This window comes from Thalassophryne amazonica, chromosome 15 (genome assembly GCF_902500255.1).
Source record: "Thalassophryne amazonica chromosome 15, fThaAma1.1, whole genome shotgun sequence".
NCBI lineage: Eukaryota > Metazoa > Chordata > Actinopteri > Batrachoidiformes > Batrachoididae > Thalassophryne > Thalassophryne amazonica.
The window spans coordinates 31,195,284-31,213,714 of record NC_047117.1 but is presented as its reverse complement, the minus strand read 5'-3'; the positions used below and the strand labels follow the sequence as shown (position 1 = coordinate 31,213,714).

The 18,431-nt window shown below is 43.3% G+C and overlaps 1 protein-coding gene across 3 annotated transcripts in view; it reads right to left on the bottom strand.

The window, feature by feature from the left end:
* The window catches only part of usp53b (ubiquitin specific peptidase 53b), a 96,218-nt gene that overhangs the window by 18,464 nt on the left and 59,323 nt on the right, over nt 1-18,431 (bottom strand). For 2 of the 3 annotated variants that reach the window (XM_034188130.1, XM_034188131.1), the window contains exons 12-13: nt 1,220-1,342; nt 396-1,119 (exon numbers count right to left, since the gene is read on the bottom strand). In XM_034188130.1, the coding sequence (XP_034044021.1) occupies nt 396-1,119; nt 1,220-1,342 (847 nt within the window). The remainder of the gene's footprint in view (nt 1-395; nt 1,120-1,219; nt 1,343-18,431) is intronic. The other variant, XM_034188132.1, reaches the window with a different exon arrangement.

Below are 18,431 nucleotides of genomic sequence, written 5' to 3'. Positions count from 1 at the left end.
CAATGGTTGAAGTTAAACATAGCTTTGAATGGGTTTATCAGTTTATTTTGTTTCCAAAGCCTCGGTCTGTTGGGCTTCCAGGTCACTGCTGCTTTTTACGTGTTTATTAAAGATGCATTCAGTTTGATTGATCTTTTTTGTTGTATTTACACTTGTTCAATGTGAACCTTCGGAATGTCCTAGAAAAATAAATAATACCCATTGGTACTTATATGCCTGGATACGGTGCATCAGGTGATTACAGTTCCCACTGATCAAGATGCCAGTCCATCGCACATTACTTCACCAGACAAGGACAATGCCCATTTACAGATGGGTGGGTTGGGACAAGACAAGGACACAGACAGGTACAGTCACTGCTGTCCTGTTGTGCTACCTGTTTCCGAACGTTGTACCTTTGTAACTGTGCTTCTGTTGTTAGCCTCTGTTCTTTACCAGCAACACCATCTACTCCAGGTGAGTCAGGATTGGTGGAGCCACTGCTAAGCCTGTCACTGCTCTCATAGCCAGACTCTGTCCTCTGTATGGTCCAAGTGTCACTTCGCAGCAGGGTTTTCGGGCCGCCCTTTAGTCTGCTGCCCCTGTGCTGGTTGGCCCTGCTCTCTGACTCCACAGAACTATGGCTCTCTGTCTCCTGTCGCTGCTCATCCTCATAAATAGTCATTAAACACTTCTGTTTGCGCTCTTCTCTGCTCCGTGAAGATTCCTGGTCTCTGACTTGTTCTGCATGGACCCTTTCCTGTGATGCAGCCTTACATCTCCGCGGGCTGTCGTGTTGCTGTTGTTGACGTCTCTGCTCCAGTTCGCTCAGCACGGTGTCCACGTTTAACACCTCCCGAATCGGCCTCCATGTGGACTTGGGTTTACTGCGGCTTCCTCCGCTCCCACCTTTGTCCCACGGCTCTTGACAGCTATCCTGATGATTATGACTTGGAGAGGAGTTGTTCCTGCGGCCGTACCCACCAGCCTGTGCACTGACGCTCTGGCCACGTGACTCCTGAGACCCTTTATTTGGATGGTTTAAAGACTTCTCAGTCCGTGGACAGTTTTTTAGTTTTTGGTCCACAGGTGGAACCAGTCTGTTCTCTGAAGGAGATAACGCTCTTGCATGTGCAATCTCTGCAGAGAGTCGACACAGATAATTAGTCAGACCGTATCAAATCTTTTATTATACACTTGCTGCCACTGTTTTGGCTGTTATGCAGAAACAATGGTATACCTTTGTGTTGTGACGGATCACTTCTTCGATGTCCTCTGTCCTTCTTTGACACCTCACTGGCCCTCTGCAAATTTTCCATGAATGGCTCCTGGAATTTGCTCAGACTGCTGAGGGGATGTGTCCCTGAGGAATCATAAAAAAGGACATTGAAACAGAATATTAATATTTCCGATACTTGTAAACAGTACCTGTGGGCATAAAGCCAGTGAGGGCTATGGCAATCTGACATTCGACCCAATGACCTTGACCTTCACCCCATTAATCAACCTCATGTTGACCTTGCAAGGGCAATTTTGTAGTCCATCTTTGTGTGTGCCACATGTGGTTTAAATTGGGGTGAACATTGAATTCCTTGACCTTTGCCTAAATGAATCCTTTAAGGAGAATTTCATGGCCAACCTTCGCCAACATACCAAGTTTGGTAGAAAAAAAAAAAAAACCCGAGAGGAGGTGGTGAACAAACACATCTATGCCCTTAGCCTCACTGATTGACCTTTAGTAAATGTGACCTTGCTTGAACAATTTCAGAACCCACTTCCATCACATTTGACCTATGACCCCTAATGACCTTGACTTTAGCCAAAACAAACCCTTTAAATGCAATTCAGGGGTTGACTGTCATCCACATATTAACTGGTGGAAACTGGCCAAATGACCTGGGAGGAGTAGGGGAAGAAATAGAAAGATAAACCAGTGATTTGACCTTTGACCCCAATGACTTTGACCTTTGCCAAAACAAACCCATCACAGCAAAAAGGGACAGAGGGTGAGACTTTTTTTCTGTGATGATTTATATTACTTATGTATTTGCTATGTAAATATGTATTTATTTATTGTATTATTTTATTTATTTGTCTTTCCTCTCTCTGTTCTCTTTGTTATAATATAACACAATATGTCCACAGCATGATGAGCAAAGAAATCACACATGAATGAGTTCACACCTTGCCCCTTATTGTATCTATGTATTTATTCATTTCTCCACTCTTTCTGTCTGTCATGTGGACTATAACTTATGTGGTGGACATGACATTAGCTTGGCCAGCTGGCTATTCACAAAGTTCACACTGTGCCATGTGCACTGAGATGTGGCTGAGCAATCCAAAGGTGATCTTGTTTGTATTTAATTATCAGCATGTTATGAGAGCTGATGGCTGTGCCATAGCTACTCATACCTGGAGAACATATTTCATGCCATGAACAACATCACCTCTCAACAGGCCACCACAATGCATATGTATTGGCATGCTGTCCTCACATTGTAATAAATAAAAACACATATCACCTTTGTAATGCATTCAGCAGCAGCACCTCAGTGCGCACTGGACAGCATCAGCCAGGCTGCCTCATGTGAAAATATCTATCTGATTATGTGAACAGCTGGCGAGCCAAGTGCCACGTCCACCGCGAGTTATAGTCCACATGACGTGGTGTACTTCGGCATGCCGTGCACTGGACAGCTGGACACACGGAGCCGGCTGATGTGTTCATGATAAGAGTGCATCAATTCATTCATGTCAGTTTATTAATTCCTTGTTTACGTCCATGGCTATGGTTCATACACATGAAGGAACAGAAGAATGATAATTCTTGTATTGTCTGCTCTTTATAACAGGAATTAAATATTTTAACAGACAAAACAAAATCCATTTGTTTTGTCATTTCCAACACAGACCGTCAAGTCATTAGGCATCAATTACACATCATTACGAGTAACATGATTGTCTTACTTTTAACCCTCTGGGGTCCGAGGGCATTTTTTGGACAGTTCACTCGTCTGGCATAAATGTTTTATTATTGTTGTTAACAGTTCTCCCTGCATCCCACAATCACGTTTTATGTCTCTTTTTTTCAAGACAACCTATACTTTCATAATATATATGCTATAGTTGTGTTTTATAAGTGTAATAAAGATTTACAATCAGAAATAAGAAAGGAAAAAATAAAGCGGAAAAATTTTCCACACACATTTATTCAAATCACAGCAAACTATAATAAACAACTGTTTTGACACTTTATAAAGGTAATTTGGGCTCTTGTGTGAACGACTGTACAACAAAAAGGTTCAAACAATAAACAGAAATGCACATTTTGAACAATATATCCAAAATGGTCTATGCATTTTGTTTGTATTCATCTCAAAGCAATTTCTGTCTGCTATTACACAAAGGTCACATCACAACCTTCTACTTCTACTTCTACTTCTACTTCTACTGTGTTTTGGAGTGTTCTGTCCCGCTCTGTAAGCAGCTTTCACACTTTGGCCCACTTTGGCTCCTTACAGTCTGAGGAGAGGCCTCTCCCCCCTCACTCCATTGATATGGTAAACAGTGCTTTACAGCGGAGCGAGAGAGCTTGCCACAGGCTTATTCAATAACATTCACAGGTAATGAGGAGTGGAGCATCTTCGAAACTCACACACTCTGTTTGAGCATGTGAGATTGTGTGAGAGGCCCTCCTTCTGCTCACTTTCACTGATCGCTGTGCGTAATGGCGCAGGGTGCATTGGAGCCAACAGCCAGATGGCTATTCAAAAGGGCCAACTAGTAACACATCACTGCTAAAAATGATCTTTGGTTTATCACGTAAGGTAAATCTGCACTACGATTGGATTTTGGAAAACCTTGTGACAGTGAACCAATTCCGATTGGACACTCACATTGTGCATGTCATCACACAGCTTCTATGAGGAGTACAAAGATGGTGGACGGTGGCTCAAAAGTCCACGGAGTTAACTTTTCAGCAAAAAAAAAAAAAGTACGTTTCTATCTCATATCATTAAAAAGTTATTTATAATTTAGTAAACCTTGGTCTCAGCCATCGTACACAATGGCGTCGGCCCCTGAGGGTTAAACAGTACATTCATTGTTCTTATAATGTTCTGTGCTCTCTCATTATGTTGTCCTTACACATTTTCATCATTTTAACATGTGATTGCTGTTGCTGCTATGTGAGCACAAAGCAGTGTCACAACTCTCACATGGTTGCAGTGTGTTTGTGTGCATGCACACGAGCGGGATTGCAGTGGGATCGCTCACACCTGTCTGACCACCTGTCCCTCCCGACACTACTGGAATTTTTCGCAGTTCACCAATTCATTTTTTTTCGCCCCTTATTGGCCGGTTTCTGCTTCTTTCGCCCAACGTCATGTTATGTGTGAATGGGTCATTAGACAGGTACAATCAGCAATTTTTGAAATATATACAATACCATCCACAAAAAGAGGGGTGGATGGATGGATGGATGGACGGATGGAGAACAAGTGGAATACAGTGCACTATACAGTCAGTTTGTTAAAAAAACATTTTGTTGGGGTGATTTAATTGTTGGTTTATTGGCGCTCTTGCTTGCCTCTACTGGTGGTTGGCTCTCACTGCGGTATTGTATCACTTCCTGTTCCGGAGCACAGCAGTGTTTTCTGTATCTGTTAGCTGTTTAATCTGCGCAGTTAGATTGATCTAGTTAACTAGATAACGATTTGTTTCACAGTGTTATCTTCACGTGCCTTAACTAAAGCACTCCCTCTGCTGAATCACCTCTAAATTATTTACACGTTATTCACTTTGCATGTTTTTAGGAATCCGCTAGCTTAGCGCAGCTACTAGCTCTTAGCCGGTTTAGCATGGCGGCTTCTCCTGTCTCTCCCGCACTTTTCTGCTCTGGGTGTGAAATGTTTAGTTATTCCTCGGCCTCCTTTAGTAGTAATGGTACTTGTAATAAGTGTAGCTTATTCATAGCTTTGGAGGCCAGGCTGGGCGAATTGGAGACTCGGCTCCGCACCGTGGAAAATTCTACAGCTAGCCAGGCCCCTGTAGTCGGTGCGGACCAAGGTAGCTTAGCCGCCGTTAGTTTCCCTCTGGCAGATCCCGAGCAGCCGGGAAAGCAGGCCGACTGGGTGACTGTGAGGAGGAAGCGTAGCCCTAAACAGAAGCCCCATGTACACCGCCAACCCGTTCACATTTCTAACCGTTTTTCCCCACTCGGCGACACACCCGCTGAGGAACAAACTCTGGTTATTGGCGACTCTGTTTTGAGAAATGTGAAGTTAGCGACACCAGCAACCATAGTCAATTGTCTTCCGGGGGCCAGAGCAGGCGACATTGAAGGAAATTTGAAACTGCTGGCTAAGGCTAAGCGTAAATTTGGTAAGATTGTAATTCACGTCGGCAGTAATGACACCCAGTTACGCTAATCGGAGGTCACTAAAATTAACATTGAATCGGTGTGTAACTTTGCAAAAACAATGTCGGACTCTGTAGTTTTCTCTGGGCCCCTCCCCAATCGGACCGGGAGTGACATGTTTAGCCGCATGTTCTCCTTGAATTGCTGGCTGTCTGAGTGGTGTCCAAAAAATGAGGTGGGCTTCATAGATAATTGGCAAAGCTTCTGGGGAAAACCTGGTCTTGTTAGGAGAGACGGCATCCATCCCACTTTGGATGGAGCAGCTCTCATTTCTAGAAATCTGGCCAATTTTCATAAATCCTCCAAACTGTGACTATCCAGGGTTGGGAACAGGAAGCAGAGTTGTAGTCTTACACACCTCTCTGCAGCTTCTCTCCCCCTGCCATCCCCTCATTACCCCATCCCTGTAGAGACGGTGCCTGCTCCCAGACCACCAATAACCAGCAAAAATCTATTTAAGCATAAAAGTTCAAAAAGAAAAAAATAATATAGCACCTTCAACTGCACCACAGACTAAAACAGTTAAATGTGGTCTATTAAACATTAGGTCTCTCTCTTCTAAGTCCCTGTTAGTAAATGATATAATAATTGATCAACATATTGATTTATTCTGCCTTACAGAAACCTGGTTACAGCAGGATGAATATGTTAGTTTAAATGAGTCAACACCCCCGAGTCACACTAACTGCCAGAACGCTCGTAGCACTGGCCGAGGCGGAGGATTAGCAGCAATCTTCCATTCCAGCTTATTAATTAATCAAAAACCCAGACAGAGCTTTAATTCATTGAAAGTTTGACTCTTAGTCTTGTCCATCTAAATTGGAAGTCCCAAAAACCAGTTTTATTTGTTGTTATCTATCATCCTCCTGGTTGTTACTGTGAGCTTCTCTGTGAATTTTCAGAACTTTTGTCTGACTTAGTGCTTAGCTCAGATAAGATAATTATAGTGGGCGATTTTAACATCAATCAATTCAATCAATTTTTTTTTTTTATATAGCGCCAAATCACAACAAACAGTTGCCCCAAGGCGCCTTATATTGTAAGTCAAGGCCATACAATAATTATGTAAAACCCCAACGGTCAAAACGACCCCCTGTGAGCAAGCACTTGGCTACAGTGGGAAGGAAAAACTCCCTTTTAACAGGAAGAAACCTCCAGCAGAACCAGATATTGTGTAAATGCAAAAAAGCAGTCCTACATATTTGATTAATATGCGCTTTGAATGACATATCCTGATCAAAAATGACTCCAAGATTTCTCACAGTATTACTAGAGGTCAGGGTAATGCCATCCAGAGTAAGGATCTGATTAGACACCATGTTTCTAAGATTTGTGGGGCCAAGTACAATAACTTCAGTTTTATCTGAGTTTAAAAGCAGGAAATTAGAGGTCATCCATGTCTTTATGTCTGTAAGACAATCCTGCAGTTTAGCTAATTGGTGTGTGTCCTCTGGCTTCATGGATAGATAAAGCTGGGTATCATCTGCGTAACAATGAAAATTTAAACAATACCGTCTAATAATACTGCCTAAGGGAAGCATGTATAAAGTGAATAAAATTGGTCCTAGCACAGAACCTTGTGGAACTCCATAATTAACTTTAACATCCACACAGATGCTGAGAATGACAGCCTCAACACTGCATTTAATCTATTATTAGACTCAATTGGCTTTGCTCAAAATGTAAATGAGTCCACCCACCACTTTAATCATATCTTAGATCTTGTTCTGACTTATGGTATGGAAATTGAAGACTTAACAGTATTCCCTGAAAACTCCCTTCTGTCTGATCATTTCTTAATAACATTAACATTTACTCTGATGGACTACCCAGCAGTGGGGAATAAGTTTCATTACACTAGAAGTATTTCAGAAAGCACTGTAACTAGGCTTAAGGATATGTTTCCTTCTTTATGTTCCCTAATGCCATATACCAACACAGTGCAGAGTAGCTACCTAAACTCTGTAAGTGAGATAGAGTATCTCGTCAATAGTTTTACATCCTCACTGAAGACAACTTTGGATGCTGTAGCTCCTCTGAAAAAGAGAGCTTTAAATCAGAAGTGCCTGACTCCGTGGTATAACTCACAAACTCGCAGCTTAAAGCAGATAACCCGTAAGTTGGAGAGGAAATGGCGTCTCACTAATTTAGAAGATCTTCACTTAGCCTGGAAAAAGAGTCTGTTGCTCTATAAAAAAGCCCTCCGTAAAGCTAGGACATCTTACTACTCATCACTAATTGAAGAAAATAAGAACAACCCCAGGTTTCTTTTCAGCACTGTAGCCAGGCTGACAAAGAGTCAGAGCTCTATTGAGCCGAGTATTCCTTTAACTTAAACTAGTAATGACTTCATGACTTTCTTTGCTAATAAAATTTTAACTATTAGAGAAAAAATTACTCATAACCATCCCAAAGACGTATCGTTATCTTTGGCTGCTTTCAGTGATGCCGGTATTTGGTTAGACTCTTTCTCTCAGATTGTTCTGACTTATTTTCATTAGTTACTTCATCCAAACCATCAACATGTCTATTGGACCCCATTCCTACCAGGCTGCTCAAGGAAGCCCTACCATTATTTAATGCTTCGATCTTAAATATGATCAATCTATCTTTATTAGTTGGCTATGTACCACAGGCTTTTAAGGTGGCAGTAATTAAACCATTACTTAAAAAGCCATCACTTGACCCAGCTATCTTAGCTAATTATAGGCCAATCTCCAACCTTCCTTTTCTCTCAAAAATTCTTGAAAGGGTAGTTGTAAAACAGCTAACTGATCATCTGCAGAGGAATGGTCTATTTGAAGAGTTTCAGTCAGGTTTTAGAATTCATCATAGTACAGATGTTGTGAAAGTGTAGTGACACGGACCCACAACAGGGGGCGCAAATGAACGGTCAATAGATGAGCCAAAAAATAACAATTTAATGTTGTGAAGGTGCACAACGAACATACAGACAATCTCAGAATATGATTACAGTCAATCCACAAAGGTGACGTGTGGGCAGGCTCGAGGATAGAAGACGTCTGTCCTGAGAAGAGCCGGAACCACACGATTTCCGCCGCCACTGAACCTGGTGAATACTGGAGCCGCCAAGTCCCGAATTCCCAGGTGATCACCGTCCTCGACTGTCGGATCTGGTACTGCTGGCGAAGAACAAAGACAGTCAAGTGTGGGTGTGTGTACACCCCGTAACAACAACGGTGGGAATGCCACCTCCACCTCTCACTCAATATGTAGCAGAGTACCGCAGTGATTCCTCAGGGGAAAAGAGTGCCGTCCTGCACTCACTCAGCCTCCACAGAAAGAGGGACCGGTACTCCTGCAAACACTCACAATAAACAGATATGTTGCAAAACACAAACGGCTGAGTCTATTACCTCCTAAGAAGTACGATATCTCGGCAACGAGGTGGAGATGACGTCTGGTCTTTATGGAGTGAGATGATGTAGAGTAGATGGGTGACAGCTGTCAAGAGATAATGAGTGACAGCTGTCACCCCCGGCGGTGTCTGTGGCGGCAGCGCCCTCTCGTGCCTGAAGCCCGCACTTCAGGCAGGGCGCCCTCTGGTGGTGGGCCAGCAGTACCTCCTCTTCTGGCGGCCCACACAACAACAGAAACAGCATTAGTGAAGGTTACAAATGATCTTCTTATGGCCTCAGACAGTGGACTCATCTCTGTGCTTGTTCTGTTAGACCTCAGTGCTGCTTTTGATACTGTTGAACATAAAATTTTATTACAGAGATTAGAGCATGCCATAGGTATTAAAGGCACTGCGCTGCGGTGGTTTGAATCATATTTATCTAATAGATTACAATTTGTTTATGTAAATGGGGAATCTTCTTCACAGACTAAGGTTAATTATGGAGTTCCACAAGGTTCTGTGCTAGGACCAGTTTTATTCACTTTATACATGCTTCCCTTAGGCAGTATTATTAGACGCCATTGCTTAAATTTTCATTGTTACGCAGATGATACCCAGCTTTATCTATCCATGAAGCCAGAGGACACACACCAATTAGCTAAACTGCAGGATTGTCTTACAGACATAAGGACATGGATGACCTCTAATTTCCTGCTTTAAACTCAGATAAAACTGAAGTTATTGTACTTGGCCCCACAAATCTTAGAAACATGGTGTCTAACCAGATCCTTACTCTGGATGGCATTACCCTGACCTCTAGTAATACTGTGAGAAATCTTGGAGTCATTTTTGATCAGGATATGTCATTCAAAGCGCATATTAAACAAATATGTAAGACTGCTTTTTTGCATTTACGCAATATCTCTAAAATTAGAAAGGTCTTGTCTCAGAGTGATGCTGAAAAACTAATTCATGCATTTATTTCCTCTAGGCTGGACTATTGTAATTCATTATTATCAGGTTGTCCTAAAAGTTCCCTGAAAAGCCTTCAGTTAATTCAAAATGCTGCAGCTAGAGTACTGACGGGGACTAGAAGGAGAGAGCATATCTCACCCATATTGGCCTCTCTTCATTGGCTTCCTGTTAATTCTAGAATAGAATTTAAAATTCTTCTTCTTACTTATAAGGTTTTGAATAATCAGGTCCCTTCTTATCTTAGGGACCTCATAGTACCATATCACCCCAATAGAGCGCTTTGCTCTCAGACTGCAGGCTTACTTGTAGTTCCTAGGGTTTGTAAGAGTAGAATGGGAGGCAGAGCCTTCAGCTTTCAGGCTCCTCTCCTGTGGAACCAGCTCCCAATTCGGATCAGGGAGACAGACACCCTCTCTACTTTTAAGATTAGGCTTAAAACTTTCCTTTTTGCTAAAGCTTATAGTTAGGGCTGGATCAGGTGACCCTGAACCATCCCTTAGTTATGCTGCTATAGACTTAGACTGCTGGGGGGTTCCCATAATGCACTGAGTGTTTCTTTCTCGTTTTGCTCTGTATGCACCACTCTGCATTTAATCATTAGTGATTGATCTCTGCTCCCCTCCACAGCATGTCTTTTTCCTGGTTCTCTCCCTCAGCCCCAACCAGTCCCAGCAGAAGACTGCCCCTCCCTGAGCCTGGTTCTGCTGGAGGTTTCTTCCTGTTAAAAGGGAGTTTTTCCTTCCCACTGTCGCCAAGTGCTTGCTCACAGGGGGTCGTTTTGACCTTTGGGGTTTTTACATAATTATTCTATGGCCTTGCCTTACAATATAAAGTGCCTTGGGGCAACTGTTTGTTGTGATTTGGCGCTATATAAATAAAATTGAATTGAATTGAATTTGGGTTGTTATCCAGTGTTACACATGAAGTGTTACACATCTGCAGTGTCTCTCTGGATCTTCAGTTGTGCTCATGTAGATTTCTAACATGTTGTCCACTGACAGTGTGGATTATCTGTCCAAACAATTCAACAATCCAACGTGAGAAACAGGGAAGCTGTGAACTGCAAACATCTGCCTCCAAGTGAGCATGATTACTTAACAGCTGCCACATTCATTCACAGTTCTTCTCAGTGAAAGTGCAGAAACAGACAATGAATATAAATGTTATCAGAATCACAATCAGAATGCCTTTTATTGTCATTATACATTGGTACGAGATTAGGGCCACCCAGTTGCAGTGCAATAAAATAGAATAAAAATAAAAATAGTGCAAAAAAAAGAGATAAAAATAGTGCAAGAGTATGTATCAAAAACAAGATATAAAGAAAAATTCAACAATGTAAGGAAATATATATATATATATACAATTGACACTAGTGCAAGGTGCGGCTAGGATATAAATATATTGCACAGAAATGTATATTGTCCATGGATGATTGGGTTAACGCACATGGTTAGGATTGCACGAGGAGGATCAGTGCATGCTAGAGTTCAATGTGGTTATGGCTTTGGGGAAGAAACTGTTTTTCAGTCTGTTTGTTTTTGTCCTTGTGAGCCTGTAGTGCCTCCCTGAGGGCATCAGGTCAAACAGGGCAGAGCCAGGGTGAAAGCAGTCTTTGGAGATCGCTTTGGCTCTGCTGAGGCAGCGGGAGGTGTAAATCAAATCAAATCAAATCAATTTCATTTATATAGCGCCAAATCACAACAAACAGTTGCCCCAAGGCGCTTCATATTGTAAGGCAAAGCCATACAATAATTACGGAAAAACCCCAACTGTCAAAACGACCCCCTGTGAGCAAGCACTTGGCGACAGTGGGAAGGAAAAACTCCCTCTTAACAGGAAGAAACCTCCAGCAGAACCAGGCTCAGGGAGGGGCAGTCTTCTGCTTGGACTGGTTGGGGCTGAGGGAGAGAACCAGGAAAAAGACATGCTGTGGAGGGGAGCAGAGATCAGTCACTAATGATTAAATGCAGAGTGGTGCATACAGAGCAAAAAGAGAAAGAAACACTCAGTGCATCATGGGAACCCCCCAGCAGTCTAAGTCTATAGCAGCATAACTAAGGGATGGTTCAGGGTCACCTGATCCTGTTGTGTGTTGGGGGGCGGGGTTGGATATTGTGTTGGTGTTTGTGTGTTTGTTTTTCTTTCCAGGTGGTTTGGGACTGTTCTCTGGGTAAATTGTGCTGCAGAAGAGTCTCTCACCTCTGATACAAGGATTTGCTGCACCTGTGGCATTCACGTGCAGCGCTTACTCAGGACAATTTGCTGCACCTGTGGCATTCACGTGCAGAGTAAGGACTTTCAGCTGGTGTCAATAGAGAAATGAAGAGCTGCATTTAAGCCAGCGGTGATGAGTGCTGGCTGCCGGAGAATTCAACTTTTCACAGCTCAAAACAACGTTGTGTCGACCGTTTGGGGACGCTGAGGGTCGCTCCAGAGCCTGACCGTACGTCTGTGAAGGAGGACGAGGATGAGAGGCAAATGCTGTCAGCACACATCAGAGGTGACTTTCTTTGAATGTTTATCTATGAAAATAATGTGGCAATTTTGCGTAGCTATATTTAAATACTAAAAGTCAGTGTCTTGTTTGCTCCTCGCGGCGGTGGCGTGCGGAGTGATAATCCTCCACCGGCTGCGAGCAGCTGTTCTTTTGAATAATGCTGAGATCAAACTGAACGTGTTGCTGATAAGTAAGCCTCTAATAGTTTTCTGATATTTATATTGAAGGATATCACCTTTGTTTCCTCCTCACAGAGTATAGTCCTGGAAAGGCCACCTGGGGGGTGTCGGTGGAGATCCTGAGTACTGAACGTTCGGGCTCCGGTCAGTCCAGGCGCAGAGAGAGCACGCCGCCTGTTTAGCCACCACCAGATGTATTTTATTTTGACGTTTATGTACAGCACGATAGGGTGATAAATAAATTTGTTTATTTGGAACTGCTTCTAGTTATTTTATGCTGGGTTCAGTCGGACCTTGGATCGCCCTTTTAACTTGCGCCCCCACATAACAGATCCAGCCCTAACTATAAGCATTAGCAAAAAGGAAAGTTTTAAGCCTAATCTTAAAAGTAGAGAGGGTGTCTGTCTCCCTGATCCGAATTGGGAGCTGGTTCCAGAGGAGAGGAGCCTGAAAGCTGAAGGCTCTGCCTCCCATTCTACTCTTACAAACCCTAGGAACTACAAGTAAACCTGCAGTCTGAGAGCGAAACGCTCTATTGGGGTGATATGGTACTATGAGGTCCCTAAGATAAGATGGGACCTGATTATTTAAAACCTTATAAGTAAGAAGAAGAATTTTAAATTCTATTCTAGAATTAAGAGGAAGCCAATGAAGAGAGGCCAATATGAGTGAGATATGCTCTCTCCTTCTAGTCCCTGTCAGTACTCTAGCTGTAGCATTTTGAATTAACTGAAGGCTTTTCAGGGAACTTTTAGGACAACTTTATAATAATGAATTACAATAGTCCAGCCTAGAAGAAATAAATGCATGAATTACACTCAACAAAAATATAAACGCAACACTTTTGGTTTTGCTCCCATTTTGTATGAGATGAACTCAAAGATCTAAAACTTTTTTCCACATACACAATATCACCATTTCCCTCAAATATTGTTCACAAATCAGTCTAAATCTGTGATAGTGAGCACTTCTCCTTTGCTGAGATAATCCATCCCACCTCACAGGTGTGCCATACCAAGATGCTGATTAGACACCATGATTAGTGCACAGGTGTGCCTTAGACTGTCCACAATAAAAGGCCACTCTGAAAGGTGCAGTTTTGTTTTATTGGGGGGGGATACCAGTCAGTATCTGGTGTGACCACCATTTGCCTCATGCAGTGCAACACATCTCCTTCGCATAGAGTTGAAGAGAACACCTCTCCAACGTGGCAAAAGCCAGCGAATGTGAGCATTTGCCCACTCAAGTCGGTTACGACGACAAACTGGAGTCAGGTTGAGACCCCGATGAGGATGACAAGCATGCAGATGAGCTTCCCTGAGACGGTTTCTGACAGTTTGTGCAGAAATTCTTTGGTTATGCAAACCGATTGTTTCAGCAGCTGTCCGAGTGGCTGGTCTCAGACGATCTTGGAGGTGAACATGCTGGATGTGGAGGTCCTGGGCTGGTGGGGTTACATGTGGTCTGCGGTTATGAGGCTGGTTGGATGTACTGCCAAATTCTCTGAAACGCCTTTGGAGATGGCTTATAGTAGAGACATGAACATTCAATACATGAGCAACAGCTCTGGTTGACATTCCTGCTGTCAGCATGCCAATTGCACGCTCCCTCAAATCTTGCGACATCTGTGGCATTGTGCTTGTGTGATAAAACTGCACCTTTCAGAGTGGCCTTTTATTGTGGGCAGTCTAAGGCACACCTGTGCACTAATCATGGTGTCTAATCAGCATCTTGATATGGCACACCTGTGAGGTGGGATGGATTATCTCAGCAAAGGAGAAGTGCACAGATTTAACCAGTCACAAACCAGTTTAAATCACAGATTTAAACTGGTTTGTGAACAATATTTGAGGGAAATGGCGATATTGTGTATGTGGAAAAGGTTTTAGATCTTTGAGTTCATCTCATACAAAATGGGAGCAAAACCAAAAGTGTTGCGTTTATATTTTTGTTGAGTATAGTTTTTCAGCATCACTCTGAGACAAGACCTTTCTAATTTTAGAGATATTGCGCAAATGCAAAAAAGCAGTCCTACATATTTGTTTAATATGCGCATTGAATGACATATCCTGATCAAAAATGACTTCAAGATTTCTCACAGTATTACTAGAGGTCAGGGTAATGCCATCCAGAGTAAGGATCTGGTTAGACACCATGTTTCTAAGATTTGTGGGGCCAAGTACAATAACTTCAGTTTTATCTGAGTTTAAAAGCAGGAAATTAGAGGTCATCCATGTCTTTATGTCTGTAAGACAATCCTGCAGTTTAGCTAATTGGTGTGTGTCCTCGGCCTTCATAGATAGATAAAGCTGGGTATCATCTGCGTAACAATGAAAATTTAAGCAATGCCATCTAATAATACTGCCTAAGGGAAACATGTATAAAGTGAATAAAATTGGTCCTAGCACAGAACCTTGTGGAACTCCATAATTAACCTTAGTCTGTGAAGAAGATTCCCCATTTACATGAACAAATTGTAATCTATTAGATAAATATGATTCAAACCACCGCAGCGCAGTACCTTTAATACCTATGGCATGCTCTAATCTCTGTAATAAAATTTTATGTTCAACAGTATCAAAAGCAGCACTGAGGTCTAACAGAACAAGCACAGAGATGAGTCCACTGTCTGGGGCCATAAGAAGATCATTTGTAACCTTCACTAATGCTGTTTCTGTACTATGATGAATTCTAAACCCTGTCTGAAACTCTTCAAATAGACCATTCCTCTGCAGATGATCAGTTAGCTGTTTTACAACTACCCTTTCAAGAATTTTTGAGAGAAAAGGAAGGTTGGAGATTGGCCTATATTTAGCTAAGATAGCTGGGTCAAGTGATGGCTTTTTAAGTAATGGTTTAATTACTGCCACCTTAAAAGCCTGTGGTACATAACCAACTAATAAAGATAGATTGATCATATTTAAGATCGAAGCATTAATAAATGGTAGAACTTCCTTGAGCAGCCTGGTAGGAATGGGGTCTAATAGACATGTTGATGGTTTGGAGGAAGTAACTAATGAAAATAACAGACAGAACAATCAGAGAGAAAGAGTCTAACCAAATACCGGCATCACTGAAAGCAGCCAAAGAGAACCATATGTCTTTGGGATGGTTATGAGTAATTTTTTCTCTAATAGTTAAAATTTTATTAGCAAAGAAATTCATGAAGTCATTACTAGTTAAAGTTAAAGGAATACTCAGCTACTCTTTGTCAGCCTGGCTACAGTGCTGAAAAGAAACCTGGGGTTGTTCTTATTTTCTTCAATTAGTGATGAGTAGTAAGATGTCCTAGCTTTACGGAGGGCTTTTTTTTTTTATAGAGCAACAGACTCTTTTTCCAGGCTAAGTGAAGATCTTCTAAATTAGTGAGACGCCATTTCCTCTCCAGCTTATGGGTTATCTGCTTTAAGCTGCGAGTTTGTGAGTTATACCACGGAGTCAGGCACTTCTGATTTAAGGCTCTCTTTTTCAGAGGAGCTACAGCATCCAAAGTTGTCCTCAATGAGGATATAAAACTATTGACAAGATAATCTATCTCACTCACAGAGTTTAGGTAGCTACTCTGCCCTGTGTTGGTATATGGCATTGGAGAACATAAAGAAGGAATCATATCCTTAAACCTAGTTACAGCGCTTTCTGAAAGACTTCTACTGTAATGAAACTTATTCCCCACTGCTGGGTAGTCCATCAGAGTAAATGTAAATGTTATTAAGAAATGATCAGACAGAAGGGGGTTTTCAGGGAATACTGTTAAGTCTTCAATTTCCATACCATAAGTCAGAACAAGATCTAAGGTATGATTAAAGTGGTGGGTGGACTCATTTACATTTTGAGCAAAACCAATAGAGTCTAACAAAAGATTAAATGCAGTGTTGAGGCTGTCATTCTCAGCATCTGTGTGGATGTTAAAATCGGCCACTATAATTATCTTATCTGAGCTAAGCACTAAGTCAGACAAAAGGGCCGAAAATTCACAGAGAAACTCACAGTAACGACCAGGTGGACGATAGATAACAACAAATAAAACTGTTTTTTGGGACTTCCAATTTGGATGGACAAGACTAAGAGACAAGCTTTCAAATGAATTAAAGCTCTGTCTGGGTTTTTGATTAATTAACAAGCTGGAGTGGAAGATTGCTGCTAATCCTCCTCCTTGGCCCGCGCTACAAGCGTTCTGGCAGTTAGTGTGACTCAGGGGTGTTGACTCATTTAAACTAACATATTCATCCTGCTGTAAATGTCCAACAAGAAGGGGAGAGGGTGGCCGATGATCTTCTGTGCTGCCTTAACAACCCTCTGCATTCTCTCCCTGTCAACAGCGGTGGAGCTGCCAAACCATACTGTGATGCAGTATGTCAGCAGGCTCTCAAAGGATGAGCGGTAGAAGGCCAGCAGCAGGTCGGTGTTGAGGTTGTACTTCCTGAGGACTCTCAGGAATTGTAGCCGCTGCTGAGCCTTCTTGAGGATAGAGGCGATGTTGTTGGACCAGGAGATGCAGTCTGAGATGAGAACGCCGAGATACCTGAAGGTGTGGACCCTTTCCACACGCTCGCCGTTGTTGAATGGGGGGGCAGGGTCGGTGCAGTGTTTCCTGAAGTCAATGATGATCTCTCTGGTCTTCCTAGTGTTCAGAGCGAGGTTGTTCTCTGAGCACCAGGCTGCCAGCTGCCGGATCTCCTCTCTGTAGGCAGCCTCATCACCTCCGGAGATGAGACCGACCACTGTGGTATCGTCTGCAAACTTGACAATAAGGTTGTTCTTGTGGGCCAGTCTGCAGTCATAGGTGTAGAGGCAGTAGAGGAGGGGGCTCAGCACGCAGCCCTGTGGAGAGCCGATGCTCAGCGTGCAGGTGGAGAAGAGGTGGGGGCCGAGTCTCATAGTCTGGGGACGGTTGGAAAGAAAGTCTTTAATCCAGGCACATGTGAGAGGGTGGACGCCGAGAGTGTCCAGTTTTGTGGTGAGTCTGTCCAGGATTATTGTGTTGAAGGCAGAACTATAATCCACAAATAGCATTCGGACGTAGCTCTGTGGCTGCTCCAGGTGGTTTAGAGCAGAGTGGAGAGCTACGGCGATGGCATCCTCTGTGGATCTGTTTGCCCTGTATGCAAACTGGTGAGGGTCGAGGTCTGGGGGGAGGTGGTCCTTGATGTGCTGAAGAACCAGTCTCTCAAAGCACTTCATGATTACCGGAGTGAGGGCCACCGGGCGGTAATCATTCAGGCTGGTGATGGGAGACTTCTTCAGCACCGGGATTATGGTGGAGGTTTTCAGACAGGATGGGATGACTGCTTGGTCCAGGGAGAGGTTGAAGATCCTGGTGAAGGTGGGGGCGAGCTGGTTGGCACACGCTCTGAGCACCTTGCCAGGTACTCCATCTGGGCCAGCAGCTTTCCTGGGGTTCACTGCGAGGAGCACTCGCCTGACAACATGCTCTTTTACAGTGAGTGGAGTGGTGCGGGGACCAGGTGGGGGCGGGGGGAGGGCAGGAGCAGGTGAGTGCAGCTGGGAAGATCCGATCCGAGCAAAGAAGCTGTTCTGCTCCTGTGCCAGTGGTGCACTCAGGTCCGCTGTTGGAGCGTCACAACCCCGGACGTTTGTGATGTCATGTATTCCCTGCCACACCCTCCGTGCATTGTTGCTAGACAAATGGGACTCTATCTGCATCCTGTGGTCCGCTTTTGCTCTTTTTACTCCTCTCTTCAGGTCAGCTCTGGCAGCACTATACAGAGCTCTGTCACCTGATCTGAAGGCAGCGTCACGGACCCTGAGGAGTGAGCGGACCTGGCTGGTCAACCAGGGTTTCTGATTTGGAAAAGCCCGGATGGTTTTTGTCACAGTCACATTCCCGATGCAGAACTGAATGTAGTCCAGAACCGTTCCTGTGTGTGTCTCCAGCTCATGATGTTCAAATAGGTCCCAGTCTGTCTGTTGGAAGCAGTCTTGGAGTATGGGGAGTGCGTTGTCAGGCCAGATTGTAACAATCTTTGTTGTGGGCTCAAGCCTGCATCTAAGGGG